General features: G+C 36.9%; 1 protein-coding gene across 4 annotated transcripts in view; it reads left to right on the forward strand.

Moving 5' to 3' along the window:
- Positions 1 to 1,577: 1,577 nt before the first annotated feature.
- The window catches only part of stard13a (StAR-related lipid transfer (START) domain containing 13a), a 70,111-nt gene continuing 54,105 nt past the window's right edge, over positions 1,578 to 17,583 (forward strand). For 2 of the 4 annotated variants that reach the window (XM_038278775.1, XM_038278777.1), the window contains exons 1-4: positions 1,578 to 1,620; positions 5,067 to 6,093; positions 10,378 to 10,506; positions 17,392 to 17,568. In XM_038278775.1, coding sequence (XP_038134703.1) covers positions 5,281 to 6,093; positions 10,378 to 10,506; positions 17,392 to 17,568 — 1,119 coding nt within the window. In that variant the 5' untranslated portion in view covers positions 1,578 to 1,620; positions 5,067 to 5,280. Of the gene's footprint in view, positions 1,621 to 5,066; positions 6,094 to 10,377; positions 10,507 to 15,386; positions 15,486 to 17,391; positions 17,569 to 17,583 lie in introns of those variants that run through there. The other 2 variants (XM_038278776.1, XM_038278779.1) reach the window with 2 other exon arrangements.

The following is a 17,583-nucleotide window of genomic DNA, read 5'->3' on the forward strand; positions in this document are numbered from 1 at the left end:
CAGCAATTTAGAAAGAGAACAGGAGCAGAGAAATATGGTACAGTAGCAGCTTTAAGCCGCTTCGGTTCTTCTATAGTTTGATGAATTGTCATCATGAGACCAGCAGAAGTTCTGCTCTAACTTCCTGAAGGAGGAGGGCCGTCTATCCATTTGTGAACTTAAGATTGATCTCATTTGGGTTGATCCAAAGCAAACATGGAGTTCATCCCTGACATAACAGTCTTAACTTTAATTAGACTGAGTTAAGCAATTCATGTCCTAACATGTTCCACACTGGTTAATGAAAGAGAAGGCAAAATCTTCTGCACAGTGATTTATTCATTCTATTCCTGATTATCACAATGTGTTGATAGCTGTTGATGTTAATGGTGGTGGTTAGGATATCCCTTTGCCTTTTTTTTATATTTCTTTTCTTTTTTCTATTTACTTAGGTTATTTTTGTCGGAAATTAATTTGTTTGATGATCTAAAGCATTTCAAGTTTGACATAAAAAAAAGAAAACTAAAACTATCTGTAAGGCAGAAAAATTGATTATCACGTTGCAGTAGGTGGCCCCTCATTTTAAACAGTACTTTGTGATTAGCTTTCTTAATGTTAAGTTGTTTTTTAAATTTTGATTGTAATTATATATTTTGCATATTTTAACAGGACCTTTTAAATACTTTAGATATTTATATAAATATTAGATATTCTCTGATATAGCTGTCATTACAAAAACTCTAAATCATGTCACAGACTCTGCATCAAACTGACCATATCAATAGGTTTCTTTTTTTTGCACTGTGTTTTTTCTCCTACAATTTTTACATCTGATCACTGCTGCACTTAAAGACATGGAAACATCATGAGAGCTGTACAAAATGAAATTTCGCTTTGCATACATTCTCTATATACAAAATGACAATAAATGTCTGTTTTAGTCAAAGTCATTCTGCCTCTTTGACAACACGCCTCACTCACTAAACAGGCCTCAAGAACATTCATTTTCATCTAATGTCCAAATTGCAGGTCTTCACTCCTGACCAGAGATTTTCCCTCCAAAACGTTAAAATTGATTTCCTTCTGGCAAACCTGAGGAATTCCACAGCCTGTCGACAGCACTACAAAAACAGTCCTTTATGTTGCTACTGTGGCTCTGAAAGCATGAGATATGGAATATACCAACAGGGGTTACTAACATTTTAAAGAATGACCTCATGCTTTTTTGAGGAATGTGCATGTGAGGTGAAAAATCCGTCGCCCTAAGCCATGCCGCTTGGCAAAGATGGAAAAAAAGCGTAACGCGGAAGGTGAAGGAGCAGGAGTCTGCTGATCTGTTTATATGCATCAGTGTAAGCTGGGTCATTTTTTGTTTGCATGTTTGTATGTCACATGTTAAACAATAGACTTCCTTCACGTGCACAGTCCAAACACCTGCCTCTCTTCTTGCTGAGGTAATGTAGGAGGGAAACACATTCCTCTGCCTTTTTTCCCCCTCCCCTCTCACTATTTTACATCTTTACACCAAATAAACTCCCTCTCTGAATCGTTGCTGTCAGTGCTGAGTCTGCTCTGCAGGATACATCTGTTTTCTGCCTGTGTTGTAATGGAAGAGGGCTTCAGCTTCTGTGAAAAAGTCTGGTATGTTTAAATCTGAATGTAATATTTACCTTAAAAAAACACACAGATCTTCCAAATGTTTTTAAGTAGAAGTTTGCACCCATAGAGCTGTTGTGCACAGCAGTTATCTCAATGTGAGATTGTTTCAACTTTCTGACTGAAGCATTATTATGACGTGTCTCTGCAAAAGGTTTCCTGCTGCTTCGCCTACGTGTGCTGCAATATAATCTAAGTGTTTGGTTGCTGTTGTTTTTTTTTTAAACGATTTTGACCCCAATTTTAAGGCTTCTTGCTGGGAAAGGAAAAAGAACCCCCAGACGCAGGCGAGGAAAGGGTGTGATGGCTGCAGCCAAGAATAGCAATCCACCAGGAAAAAACAATGTGTTTAAAAAAAAGGCCTTTGTGAAGAAAATGGAAGAAAAATATCTGACAGCCTGGGCTGTAAAGATAAATGTTTCTGCCAATTTGCCTTGAATCCAATAGATCAGATGTAACATAAGAAACAGGTAAGGAATGAAGACTTTATTAGTACGTATTTCTCATAGATTTCTTTTGCGTATTGTCACTTTATTTTCGAATCAACAAACATATTTCAATATCAGGCAATAACATTCAGCATAGATACAATTTATAAAAAACAAAACAAAAAACAAATTTGAAATTATAACTTCTTCTCTTCTTAAAAAAAACCAGAACAAATAAAGCATTTTTTGTTGAAGTTCAACAGATCCACAGTAAATTACTTACCAGGACATCTCTAAGAACCTGTCTCACAACAAGAAGTAGGGCAAAAGATCTCAAAAACGGAGAAATCATGAAACAAATCTATCACTGTGGAAAGAGTTACAAAGCCATTTCTAAGTTTGGGACTCCATGCAGTGGGATCCATTAACTACTAATGGAGAGAAGATGGAATAGTGGGGAACCTTCGCTTGGCTGCCAGAAAAACTAAAGACCACATCAGAAACTCTCCCAGGGGGTTAAAAAAATGAAAACAGAAAATAATTTGCGGTCTGCAGGACTCACTTTCCTCAATGCTCAGGATACAACAACAAGAAAAGACTTGGGTAATATTGCTGCAATGGTAGAGCTGCAAGTTGAAAACCTGCTGCCTAAAATGGTGCTGATGATAGTGGGAGTTTTGCTCTTTACCATCTAATTGTGACAGAAATTGTTTTACCAAATGAAGGTTTTGGACTCATCATGCCCAGCACCATTTCCCATGATCCCATACATTCTGTTTCATCCTTTAAAACCAACCAAAGGTAGGTTTTAAAACTATTTAATTTGAAAACTATGATAGATGCCTGATGGGAGTTGTTGCTTTCAAAGGAGCAGGAGGCTGTTTTTCAGTTTAGGTGTTATTCTTCTTTCACATGGGGCCAAGAAGGCTTGGATGGCATTTTTCTTTGAAAAGAGAAAATTACGTTTGCTTGAACAAACCAAAAACAGAATAAATCTATAAGGCAAGAACTTTGCCTAACAAAGAAAGTAGTTTGTTAAAATAAGATCTAAGTTTCAACTGTATATACTTAATGTATATTTTTGATATATTTTTAATTTTTTTTTATATTTTGTATTCTTTCTTTTTTTCCTACTGTACTGTTCACTGTGATGCAACGCTGCAATTTCCCCACTGTGGGACAAATAAAGGATTATCTTATCTTATCTTATCTTAACTTTATAATTAGGGTGAAGGTGTTGAAGGCATATTCAGTCATCTTTTAGTGCATTACTATTATCTCATCCTGAAAAAACAAAACAAAAACATGTATTTTGAGTACATTCTTAATTGACATCTTAAAAAAACATGTAATGTCATAAAATCTGAAATAAAATTTTTACCTCTAGATAGCTTCATGTTAGGGAACTACAGCTAGGAGCGTAATCCTACAAGTCAACAAGCCATCATAACGTCCCATCCAATATACCTACTAACCGCCTCTTATAGATTTAACTTAAATTCTATGGGATTTTAGATTAAACTGCTCTTTGGTCAAATGATACCAAAATTGAACCTTATGATGAAAGCATCCAAAGTTGTTTAGACATGAAATAAAGAATCAATATGAAGAATAAGAACCTCATGTTCCCTTTGATTATAGTCTGTGAGAGTGTGGGCCTGTTTCTCCCCCGAATGTCTCTGAAAGCCTTTGGGAGTGCACAAAATGATTAACTCCCTGGAATTATTTGGAGCGACAAGCTGTTATTATGCACCAAGATCACCTATTTGTAGTCATCCTATATGCTTCTTCTGAGAGACAATAAATAATATTTATATTCTAGGAGGAAAATATCCAAAAATATAGGGTCAAATTATCTAAACCTCTTTAGGGGTCACCTAACCCTCCATTTCAAACTCCAGACCTAAATCCTAGAGAAAAATATACAGGATAGTTTAAAAGAGGGACTGAAAGCGCTTAGTGATCTAGACCACAGATATCACAGATTATCAGGTTATCACAGATTTTTAACCACCACGGGCTCAGTACATCAGAAATGATTCAAATGACCTCTACACTGACAGGCATTTGGAAATAGCATTAGAACAAGATGGGTAAATTAAAGGGTTATCACTGATACTGCTAGAGTTTATGAGAGATGCTACGCTGGAATATGTTGCATCATAAGAGATTTTTCTTTAAGATCAAACTCATGATTCGATATGGCTACTTTGCACCCAAACATCGCCATAAAAATGTCTTTAGTTAAAATTGTTTGACCGAGTTTTATTGATTTGGAACAAAATAAATCTGTCGTAGCTTGTACAGGATGATGGAACATTGATTGATTAGATCCGAACTGGAACAATATACTGTATTTCATTCCCTAATGAAATTGGTAGAAAAGTGTATTAATCATGTTATGTTCTATATACCTGGTAGATAAAATTTATTCCGAGTACCACTAAAGGCACACTAAGTACCGCCAGAGGAACTTAGATCAAAAGATAAAAAAAAAAAACTGTCAGTGATCTTTCTCTGTCATAGAAGAATGAGTTGTGTTCTCTTATTGACCAAAGATGATTTCACCAAACAATAATTTTGACACTGGAACGGGATTGTGTTTAAAAATGAAATGATTTTATTTTCAGAAAGTTTTCTGTTTAGCATTGTGCTGCTCCACTAAAAGTGAAATGAATTTTGCAAGGCTCAAGACTCAATAAATGTATTCAGGGCTGCTGCTATTAAAAAAAACACATTCAAAAGTTGTTTTCTAATTGCTAAATTGTGTGGGTTGCACGAATTCTGAGTAGATTAAATCTATAAATAAATCATTATACTAATTTTCCAGCCATAAATATACAAAATGTTTGACTTGGAGTCATTTCTTTAGAATCTGAAGCATTTTAATCTCTTTGTAAATCCAGGGACTTGCAGCTTTATGATATGTGCTTGCAGTATATTTGCTTATGTTTGCACAAGTGAGCCTTCACTAATCTCTGTCTTTGATTCTTCTGTGTGCAGGAATCCAAAGGATTCATGGCTTCAAGCTGAGGTCCGGACTAAACTTGTGATTTAAGCTCAGCAGCTTCTCCTGATTCAATAAGATGACATCATGATAGCAGGCCTTGTTAAGAGGGAGATCAGTGGTAATGCTTCCAAGCTCAGTGATTGCACTGCCTGTTCAAGAGCAGCCTAATAGGTATATTTACCCCCAGGCTGTGGATGTATTTCTGAAATGCAAGGACAAAACTCCAGCAGCCAACTGAGAGCCATGTCTGGACCTGCTTCTCTCTCTGATGCCCCTCTGGATCCTCCGTCCCGCCACGTTAAACAGCAGAAGGATCAGAAAATCGACAGCACGTCATCCTGCAACACAGACCAGTCTGGCCTCAGACAGAATGGTTACTCTAAGCACAGCCGGGGTGCAGAAAGCCCTCTGAGCTCTGATCAGGGCTTACGAGTGACAGATATGCATGGTGGATATGCTGTTAAGTGTGAGTCTTTATTTTTGGAACAGAATATAAAACAGAGCAGAGCTGCAGGTGCTGAGCAGCAGGAAGACCGACCCACAGCGATGCCCCTTCCTGCTGAGATCCCTTCTGCCATCTCCCCAATCCTGGATATGTCCTGTGACAGCCATCTGTCTCAGTATATGAACTCACCAGAAGACACTTCGCTGGATGTGCTTCGAATAGTGAAACACAAACCGAGTGCCATTGTTTTCTGTGATTACGAAGGCAGCTCTGAGAACGATGTGACTCTTGTAAATGAGAGCTCTGATGGGAGGGAGCCTTCCTCATCCTCATCCACTTCTAAAGGAGAAGGGGTCGAAGATGATGATGCAGATGTTGATGAGTTTCCTGAGACTTTACAATATAAGAAATTTCTGGTCAGTCGACATCGTAGGAACTTGAATAGAAACAGGAAGTGTCTAAGGAAGAGGCCCGAGCTCCTGTCTCATGTCCAGGCAGCTGATTGGCAAAAGACTTCCAGCAACAGGAGGAGACCAGAATCAGCAGGGAGCACAGAAGAGGAGGATACATGGCCGGTAAATAATAGATGAGCTTTCTAATATGCTTCAAAGCAAAGTAAAACGATGAATTTTAAGCACAATATTGTCATAAGAATCAAATATTACTCACATTTATAAGAGTTTAATTGTACAGATATGAATGTGTAGCTTTTACTTATGCATTAACCTGTGTTTGTCGCAATGAAATTTAATAGAAGCTTTTGGCCTTAAAGTTTAAGACAGTTTGAGACATAAAGCTTTTATAGAGGCATAAAACCCAGCCCTCTCTCAAATTATTTTTTAGCATATGGGCAATTTTAACAGTTTTTAACTGTGATAAATTGTTAGCCACTAGAGGGCAGCATAGTTTAATTTTTCTAAATCCTTCAAAATGACCCAATTTATCTGCAGAGGGTCAAGAGTTTGTTCTACATAATATCAGCTCTAAGTGAACCATGACCTTAAATAACATATTGTAAGAACATAAATTAACAGAGGAAAATGTCAATAATGTTGGATTTTAGAAATTGCATAAACTTTAATTACATGTTTTTTTCCCCCATATTTCAGATTTTAAGTTATTTTTGACAAAAAAATGACAGGTTTTCCCCTTTATTTAGCTTAGTGTAGTTAGTGTCCTTAAGTGGCCTAATCAGAAATCTTACCGCCTGTAATAAATTCTTTTCATATTTTCCTCCTGCACAGCCTGGCATCTGTTATACCCTTCATGCAGAGCACCAGCAGTCATTCTTTAGAGCGAACATATCCCTAACTTTGTCCTCCCACCTGTCAGAGTAACCCCCCCCCACCCCCCCTCCAATCTCTGGCACTTTTCTCCCTCCACTCCTCCAGAAATGAAAGGATGATGTCTGATGTGATCTTTGAAAGGTTAGGCTAAAGAATAACTTATTGGCAGACTTACAGAAAAATCTATTTAAATACCCGCTAGTTTAAGATTCTGAGCTGTTGTCTGAGTTACAGAGACATTTTGACTCTCCTGGAGTTATAATATATAGATATTCATTTTTTAAGTCACTTGCAGACTTTTGTTTCAGGCTGTTATGAATATTGTGCGGGTTAGAGGGGAAAAAAAACAACCCTGACAGATTCTTATGATTTTGAACAGCAGCAGTACTTTTCTAGCCTTGCATCACAAATGATCTGTTCAAGAAAGAGAATTAGGTAATTTATAAATGAGCAAATAGTTAGTCAAAATATCCTTTTTTGATTGAGACACTTTTTTCTGTGGTGACATTCAAATAATATATATATATATAAAAAGACAATGAGGAAATGTATAATTCTCTTTTTATGTCAAGGTTTGGTGTAGATTTTTTAAGGACCCAAATGCAGAGATGGGGAGGCAGAGATGAGTTTGCAGATTTAATGGAATTAATGGCAAAAGAAGCATAAATCCAGACTGGGAAATTAGGAACCAAACCAATGAGGCACTGGGGAGGAACATACTTAGGATTGAAGAGAGTCCAACAATGAGGAACGGCAGAGGTGGTGTACATATGGGGAACAGAACAAAGAACGCGCTAATGAACTGATATGGAGCAGGTATGGATAGAAGTAACTAGAAGGGAGACAAGGGAAAGGAAATTGGCACAAGGGGGCAACAGAGAGTAGCTAAAATAACACAACACTGCCAGAAAATAACTACAAAGACACAATATTACAGAGAAACTAAGAATAAACCTAAAAAAGGGCAGAACCCAGACATTTTAATGTGTTTGTTCCTTAAAAAAATCTAGAAGATTAGCTTGTAAACAATCAATATTCTATAATTTACATTTTTATAGGGTTTGGAGATGGTTATTAGTAATCTGTTACAAATATTAATTATTATCATTTAAAAATAATAATTCTCTAGTGCTCTTGTAGAACTGAAAATTTGGCTCTCATCCTGGGAAAAGTATGTGGATCAAATAATCATATATTATATATATATTCAAGAATAATCAGATATAGATTAGGTATTTGATTGGATGCCAAATCTTTTTTATATAGAAAAAATAAAAAATGTAGCAAGTATGTAACAGGTTAAGTGTTTGGTCCATCTTGCTTTAAAATGACAAACAGTGTATTAATGATTTGGTTTCCAGATGATTGCTGATCATATAATCTGATATGAAATTGGTAAAGACACACTTTACTTTTTAACCCTATATAACACAACCATCTTGCTATTTATCGTTGAGGCCCCATGGTGTCAACTGTAATGTTTAATGGTGAGCATAAAAAAACTAAACTGTCAACTTGCCATTGTTTGTGGGCAATGGTAGATTTTTGATTGACAGCGATGACAGATTTGTATCTGCAGAGCTGACAAGTATGGAAAGCAGTAAAAAAAAAAAAGCTTGGTTTCAATCCCGGAGTCCAATATAAATGTTTACAATTAGGTTAACGTTTGCAAAGGTGAATTTTCAAACCTTAGACCGATCACAGACTGCAATTTTAATTCAAAAAAAGAACAATTAATTATTTATAACATTTGTTTCCTTCCTTAGAGACCAATGATTATTTGGTGTTTTAGTTTGGATGCATTAATAGCCTTTTCCCCCTTTGGACCCTTTGGACAGAATCTTATTAACATTTCATGAACTTTGAGAGCATGCTGCTCTGTGTGTGTGTGTCTGTGTGCTGTTGCGCTTTCGCACATTTATGTGTCAGTGACTTTCACCATGCGTACATGCTGGCAGTCATTCTTATAACTGAAAAGCCTCCAGTGGCTGTGTTCCCCCACCTCGCCCTGGATCTGTCCCCCACAGTGAGGGTAAAAATAGCACCCTACTGTGCACAGACAGCCCTCTGTGCTCTTGTGCTGCGTATGAAACTGGGGGGCACGGGGGGGGGGGAACACATAGGAAATGGTTTTACTGCCAAAGCATTTTACTGCAGATATTTTTTAAGCTGGTCGACATGATAGTTTTGGGACTGGAGAAAAGGGTGTGTTTGTGAGAGCGAGTGGGTAGATGAGTGGGTGGGTTGTGTTGTGAGGGCATGCTTGTGTGTATGCATGTTGCTGTGTGAGTGAGGGGGCTGTTTTTGGACTTCAAGCCCTTCAAAGGGGCTTTATGCGCTGCTATCAGCCTATGGGACTCTGGGATTGGCATCAGAGCTCAGAAACAAAGTAGTTTGTTCATTTCCTGGAAGGCCAGTGAACAAGCATCTCAGTCAGACTCTATTACCACTTTCTGAAGAGAAATTATGTAGGACTTATTTAGACTTTTAGATAACAGCATAGACAAATACAAGGTCTAACATTATGTTTTCATGTCTTGGAAATGGCCTTCTTTTTTTGTCAACCTCTTCATAGTGCAGTTGTGTATCAAGTTTCAGCTTGGGCTGGGAGATAAATCGATAATTTTAGTGGTTTTGGCTCTGTTTTTGCTTTCTTTTTGAGTTTTCATTTGTTGGTTATTTCCATTTTGTATTATCCTAGTTGTTTTTGGTTGCATTTGTATTTCTTGTTTACCCTCTGATGCCCTCTTGTGTCAGTCTTTTTCTCCTAGCTCCCATCTAGGTTCTGCCATCCACACATGCTCCCAATCTGCTGATTAGCCTGGTCTTTGTTCAGTCTCACATTTATACTCCTGCTCTTCAGTTACTATTCGCTGGTTCCTCATTGTTTCTTGGCTCCTGGTATGTGTTTTCCCTAACGGTTCTTGTTTTTTTTTTGGTTTTCTGCATTTGTGTTTTTACTTTGCTTATGTTGCCTTAAATCCTGCATTAAATCTGCAAGAAACCGCCTCAGCTTCCTTCTCTACATTTGGGTCCTCTAAAAACCTCCACAAAACCTGACAATAATTGTATTTTTGAGGATTTCATTTTGGGATTTCAGTTTTTTTTTTTGCACTCCTTGTCCTTCCATAGATTAGAGTGACATCATCCCATCATCGTTTCTTCTTAACTTTATAATCATAACTAATAAACCAGCTCTCTGTGTGACACCATTAGCTGTGATTTCTTTACAAGCCTGCTTCACTGTTTAACAGCCTGATTTCGTTGCCTATTAATTCAAGGTCACCTCCCAGAGGGGATGGTTGACGGTTTTTAAAAGAAATTTGTCATTTGTAATTTTTATAATGAAAATTAAGAGAGAAAAATTTATAAGATTTTGTAGGGAAAAAAAATAGCGATTAGGATTTCAAGCAATATTGCCTACTGAAGCAGAAGGTTGGAATCAATGAACATGGAAAAGAATAATTTGGTTTTTGGTTCATCAAAGCTGAGCTAATTGGGAGAGCAGGAATGATCTCAGTTTCTCTTTGAGCTAAACTAACTTTATTTGCATGTTTTGTCTTCTGTGCCCAGGCATGTGACTCCATGATGTTGCTGATGAAAAAATTGGATGGCCTCAATGAGAGGAGGCAAACGGACCAAAACTCTAACTCCTGCAGCACATATGCCTCTAACGACAGGGAGGAGCAGGAGAATACTACAGTAAGTCTGGTTTAGATTAGAACAGTTTAATTTGGGCATTAAATGAAAGCTTTGCTGCAAATTTAGCTTGATGAATAGATTCATGATGCAGATGGTGTTTTCTAGGGCTCATCAGAGCAAATAAGCAGTTCATCAATCAATGTAAGCGTTTCCTTTTCTTTTGTATTTTATGGTAATGCTTTATTAATTAAAGCCATTTGTTTATACCAAGATAAATAAACAGTTAATTAGGATATTTCTCTATTTTTTTTTATATGCTTTTAGTAGCACAGTTAAAGTTTTTTTTTTTTTTTTAACCAGGGTAGGCTAATAATGGCACACATAACCTTAGTATTGTGTAAAAGTTTGAATGTATTGTGTATTTTCTCTTATCTATACAAATTATAAGTAGGGGTGTAAATCACATCCATCATGGTGATTTGATTCAGTATCAATTTCCTGACCCAAAAATGTTATTATTTTCGATAATCAAGAATACACCACGAGAGTCAGAATTATGTCCAGGAGCAAATAGATAAAAATAGACTTGAGGAAAAAAAACAAAACATGAATGGATACTCTTGCGGACGTGTCGATGCATCGGATGATCGATTATTATTTACACCCCTAATTATAAGATATGTATACTGTCTAAAACATATGATTAACACATTGTCAATGTTTAATTAACTGTCCATAAGAATCTGCAGAGAAACCAGGGACAGAAAATCTTCTTTTTAGCCATTTACATATTTGTGCTGCAGCAACACCCAACTGTGCCCAGGTGTTAATCATCTACCTGTTGATTTAAGGTAAAGAAGAAGAAGTGATGGGTAGTTCTCATTTTTATTCATTATAGTTTTTGCCGATGCATATAGAATGAGTGGGCAGCACTGCCGCCTTGCAGAAATAAGGTTTCAAGTTCTATTTCCAGCCCGGGAATTTGTCTTTCTGCATGGAGTTTGCATGTTCTCCCTCAGCATGTGTGGGTTCTCTCAGGGTACTCCGGCTTCCTCCCATGGTCCAAAAACATGACTGTTAGGTTGATTGGCTTCTCTAAAGTTTCCTTAGGTGTGAGTGTTTGGGTGAATGGTTGTTTGTCCTGTTTCTCTCTGTGTTGCACTGCGATGGACTGGCTTCCTATCCAGGGTGTACTCCGCCTCTCGCCCTTAGACACCTGGAGATAGGTACCAGCACCCCTCCCGACCCCACTTGGGATAAGAGTGATGGAAGATGGATGGATGGATGGATGGATGGATGGATGGATGGATGGATGGATGGATGAACTATTTTCTGCCTTAAAATGGAACCACGTAAAAGCTGGGACCATGTTCTTTGAATATAAAGCCTCACTTTGATTCCTCTGGATAAATTCCTGGTTTGTGCCCAGAAAACTAATTTTTGGTTGATATGTCAGTGAAATGTTTCCACAATCAAATCGGTTTTAAAGCAAGTTCTCATCTCTTTTAATTCCTATTTTTTTCAATTCTTGATTTGCATTTTTATACTCATTTAGAGTCCATTTGTGTGGATTTAATCATGTTTTATATTTCATATTTATCTCACCCTGGAAAGGAAAAAACAAAACAAAATGAAATCCGTGTTCATGAGTTATTTTTTTTTTGCTATAACTTTAAATCATAATCTGGTTTGAAGGCTGTCCTTGTGGCTGTACCAGAAATGAGAGATCTGACATCATGCTATAGATTTGCTACTTTAATTAATCAAATATTACATCGTGTAGATGGCCTTTCTGCTGTGCTTTTCTGACATGACATTCCACCTTTATTATGCTTACAGCGTAAATAAATAGTCCTCAAATAGCTTTGAAACCTTGCAGAATTTTAGGAATGCTTGTAAAATTCCTGTATTTAACCACAAATATCCCATTCCAACACTTTTACATGTCAGAGAAGCTGCAGTGCAAAAAGAAAAAAATGTATTGACCCATTTAGTAGGTTTTTCATTGTCTTTGAATGCAACACAGAGCTGAAATGCTAATGAATATCATGACTTGTATCAAAGTGGAACACAATAAAATTTATTCGAACAGCCTGTTTTCAAAAACAGCAGCAAGAGGACTTTTTTTTTCAACAAAAGCCTTAGCATATAAAATGAAATATTGCTTTAAAAAGTAGATAATAAGCTTCTCCATGTATTAATACATTTCACAATGCTGCATATCAGATTTAAATGCAGCTAAAATGTCCTTTTAGCATTCATCTCTTTTTTTTTTCTGCAGCACAGAGACCCCAATTATTCAGCCAGATCCATATAAGAGATCTTTACAAGCTGTTCACTAGAATAACTAAAAATCACTTTCTTGTAACGAAGCCATAAGCTGAGCATCAAGTGGGTGATCATCCTTAGAGGTGTGTTACTCACTTCAGTACATTTAAGGATAAAAACAACCAAGCAAACCAAAAACCTACCCCCCAGTCTTTGCTGTAATGTACATTTGCAAAGACAAAGTTGATTATCCCTATTGGGATAATAAGGATAATTGTATTTTTCACACTTTTATCCCTATAGGGATAAAATGTCTCAAATCACTTCACCTCATCTCCTACCTATTAATATATCAACATCAGCAAAGTGGAGCTTGCAAAATCTTTAGCTGAAAAATTATATAGAAATATATTTTTATATACTGACAAGCTGTATTTGATTGATGGTTTACCAATAACAAAGACATCTGGAACCATTAGACAAAGAAACAATAATACTAGTTCATGAAAGTGTCTTGTGTGGTGTCAAGAAGCCATTGTAGCTGTTGGAGAACATAGCCATGATCACTAATCGGCTTTAATGTATTTAGAATGACATTTTGTGGTGCATAGTTGTGAAGTGGGAAGAAAATTTTATAAGATTTTAATCAGCTTGTTCAAATAAATCTGAATAATGTGACATTTAAACTTGGATGGAGAGCATTAATCAGAGAAACATCCAAGAGCCCCTTGGTAACAGTTTGGAGTAATCCACAGCTTAGGTAGAAGAATCTGTTGACAGAATAACAATAAGCTGCGCACATCAAAAATCTGTTATTTATGGACCTGTCAAGAAGAAAGCCGGTTCTGAAAGAAAGCTTCATATTCACACATTTCAGTTTTCAGATAGGAGGAACACTGACAATGTCAGAGGAGAAGTAATCGACAGCAGGTGACAGGAATGTAATGGTTTCGAAGTTTCAAAGACATGGTGTGTTTATTTGTAAAGCACATTTCAGCAGTAAGAAAATGTAAAGTGCTGTACATGAAAAAAAGGAAAACAGAGAAAAGTACATTTCAGTGGCTTAAAGGTCATGAAATAATTAATGAAGATGAATAATTAAAGAGAATAAGAACAAATAAATAATTATAAAAAATGAATAACATGAATGACATGAAAATAAAAGGGAATATTGGACTGCAGACTAGTAATGTTGACATAGCACAATCAAAGGCCACTCTAAACAAATAGGTTTTTATTCTCCTTTAAAAGCAACAGAGACTTTTAGGGCTACAGTTTTCTGCAGTTTCCTGGGACTTTATTCCAAATCATTTCAGCATAAGAACTAAATGCTGCTTCTCTATGTTTGGTTCTGGGTAAGCAGAGTAGACATGAGCCAGAAGATGTCTGCTTAGTTAATATTTAGTGTATTTAGACTGTCTGATCTCTGATATATGTGGATCCAGTGAAAGGACTTTAGAACAGGGCTGATGCGCTCCACTTTTATTTTGTAAGGACTTGGAGCATAGGTTTCCGAATCAACTGCAGCTGTTTGAGTTTTAAGCAGAATTGTAAAGACACACATATTAATTCTGATAAACATGCACGCATAGATTAGATTAGACATTAGTCCTTTAATCCTGCGGATGTTCTTTAGGCGATAAAAGCAAAGGTTCAGGCTTCAGGTTTCCGTGCAACCACAAGAAAATGGATCCTATTGAAATTATTTTAGAAAACATGCTTTGCAGAAAAGAACCTGGCCTGAGGTAGCTGTGGACCCTCAGAGATGATGAACATTTACTGTGAGGGTCAGGTGGTAAATAAATGTTAAAGACAGTGTAGACATAGCCAGAGTTCAGACATGAACCACTTCTAGAATCCATAAAGGAAAAACAATTCATAATGTGATTATTGCAGAAAGAAGTGATCATAAAACATATTGGCATTGTAGCAATGGCTTTTAATGCTTAATGCATCTGGTTTCTGATTGCAAAAAAAAATATCATTTTGAAAAAAGCTTTCCATCATATATCTAAACCACTATTCTTCATAAAGTATTTTCAGCTCATTTGTCCTGGAAGGACCAGTAAGTAAAATAGCTCCTAATTTTGTTTTATGGGCCTTCCAAATACACTTTGAAAGTAGGCATTAATGAAAAAGATAAAAAAATAAATAAATCCCTAAATGGAGCTATGAATGAGAAACTCTGAGCTCTGTATTATTTATGGTATAGTGGAACTCGGTGTCCTTGACACATCTCCAACTACACAGCGGGAAAGTTAGCAAGTTAGCAACAGTCATTCATCACCATGATGGGAATCCTTTGTAAGATAAGAAAGGGAATTTTCTGAAAAGAGAAGCACTGTGTGTTGAAATGACCAGGAAAAAAAAGAGATGTCTTTCAGAGTATTTGTGGAATAGATCCTCTTTTACAGAAATGAAAGTCATTCCTCCCTCCCTGTCAGATACTCACACATCTTATCAGCTCAGCGTCTGATTATAGGAGGGAAGTGGGAAGCACAGCACTGGGTATTCCCACTGTAGAGCGTACAGTAGCGAAGTCGCAGGGTCAAGCCGGGATGGACTTTCCATTCTTGTCACTCAGCTGAGATCAGAAGTTGAATGAGAGATGTGGACAGGGTGGAAACTTTTTTTTTATTTCCAGAATGTGAGAAGAGCAGATAAAACGTCTCGAATCACTTCACCTCATCTCCTACCTTATAAATTACAGGATATAAAACAAGGGAAACACAGCTGCTGATGAGACAGACAGCGTGAAGACAGAGGGAGTGGTAAGAGGCTGAAATAGACAGATGCTTTTTCTTCTGCCGAATGGGAAGAACTATGTCTGAAAAACTTTTTTTTTTTACATTAAGACATGGAAGTACTAGCTTAAAATGAAATTTAGTTATTTTGATGCTTACTGCATAGATGCTGCGGTTGTAGGAGATTTGCTGGGTTTGTCAGAATTTAGCCTTTTGTCTGATAAACATTTAAAAGTTTGTCGTAGAAGATTTACTTGTCTGGTCCTCTAAAGTAGAGTTAAATGTCAGTTTGAAGAATGTTTTCCTCTCAGCCAGAAGGTCCTGGATTTATATATCAATGCATGAGTGGATTCTACTATCAGTACTTTATGTAATATTGCTCAGTATGTGTCTGTTTCTCTGTGATTGACTGGTTACCTTTCCAGGGTATAACCTGTGTCTCTCATTCTTTATTAGTAAATTGTAGGATTATTGAATTGATGTATTTAAATTCTTCATCATGTACCTGTTGTTAATCTTTTCCATGATTCCACCTTTTGCTCTTAGTTTGAATACAAGCAGAATCTATGTGCAATGAAAAATTATTGAGAATTTAATTGCATATTATTAAATGAACACTGAACACAACTAAATGAAGGTTAGAAAGAAAGAAACATAAAACAAAAATCTTGCCTTTGTAAAGAAATTGTAATTTGAGCAGCAAAAGTCAGATATAATCTTGATGAACCTGTTTTTCAAAAAATGACTTTAAAGGGCAGGAGAGAATCCACATTGTGACTGTTTCATAGATGCAGATATAAAGTAGCATGGGTTCGGAGAGCCAATGTGGTTTATGGAGCATGTTTGATGAGACAAATAGATCAGGACGTAAAAAACAGGATAAGGAGTGATGATGTGCTGCTAATTTGCAATAAATAAAGGTAGAAGGCAATGCAGGTTAGATTTTATAGCATGGTCTTAAAACCATAAAATTGCTGAATGAATAAAGTGACATGATGGATAAAAGAAATTCAGATTAAGAAATTAAATTTACATAATTTAAAACAGTTCAAATCTATTAATCAAAACATAACCAAAGCAAATATATTTTTAAACTGTTAAAAATGATCCCTTATTTCATATCCTGAAAGGATATGAAATAAGGGATCATGGATAAAAGGGATGGATAGTACAGGATCATGGATAAAATTAACTGCATTTATCTACCAAAATGGTGTTTTTTTTTGTTGTTCCAGAGAACTTGGTGTTTTAAGACACAATGCCATAAAATATTAAATTAACAGCTGGACAAAACATGGAATTTGTGTTTTCAGACAGGTGGAGTCAGGTGTCATCAACACAGAAGCAATATGGAAGCTGAATACCCTGAAACTGTTATACAGCTATGAGATGGCAGGGTTCATAAAGTTGAGGGGGTTAAAATAAAAGCCCTGAGGGGCACAGATACGCTATGCTGCTACTATACCGGAGGAACACCTGACGGCTATGGAAAACTGTGAGCCTATTTCTTTTTAGAAAACAATCAGCAACTGATTTTCAAGATACACCAGACAACTAAGATGCAGCTGATACCTACAGGATGTGATTCGATGGGAGATTGTTTTAAAGGCCGAATTTAGATTTTCCTTTTCTCCTAAAGATTTCTTTTTTTTTTCTTCAGCGCTCTATTGTCATTACACTGTCACAAGTACAGTGCAACAAATTTGTCTCTCTGCATTTAACTCATCCCCTTGGGGAGCATGGGGCGCCAGGGAGCAGTATGGGGCTAAGGGTCTTTTGCTCAGGGAGCCAGAATGGCAATGGATCTCGAACTCACAACCTCAGGATTCCAAGTTCTATGCCCAAACCACTAGGCCACCCCTCCCTCCAAAGTTCATTAGCTAACTTTGACTCTGAGTAACATTTGTATTTCATTTTCTCCTCTTCCTTTCAGAGTGCTCAGGCTGTGGTCAGGATGACCGTCAGATCAGGTCCGGATCAAGGAGCTCACAAATTTCTAGATAAAACAGACCCACTGAACAGACGTCGCTCCCGACCTTTGACCCGCAGCAGGCCACTGACCCGCTCTTCCTTAACGTCTGCCACGCATCTCCAAGCTCGTCGTACACGGGTGAGGCTCTTTGGT

Source organism: Cyprinodon tularosa, unplaced genomic scaffold (genome assembly GCF_016077235.1).
Source record: "Cyprinodon tularosa strain WSP-4 unplaced genomic scaffold, ASM1607723v1 ctg144, whole genome shotgun sequence".
In the NCBI taxonomy this organism is placed as follows: Eukaryota; Metazoa; Chordata; class Actinopteri; order Cyprinodontiformes; family Cyprinodontidae; genus Cyprinodon; species Cyprinodon tularosa.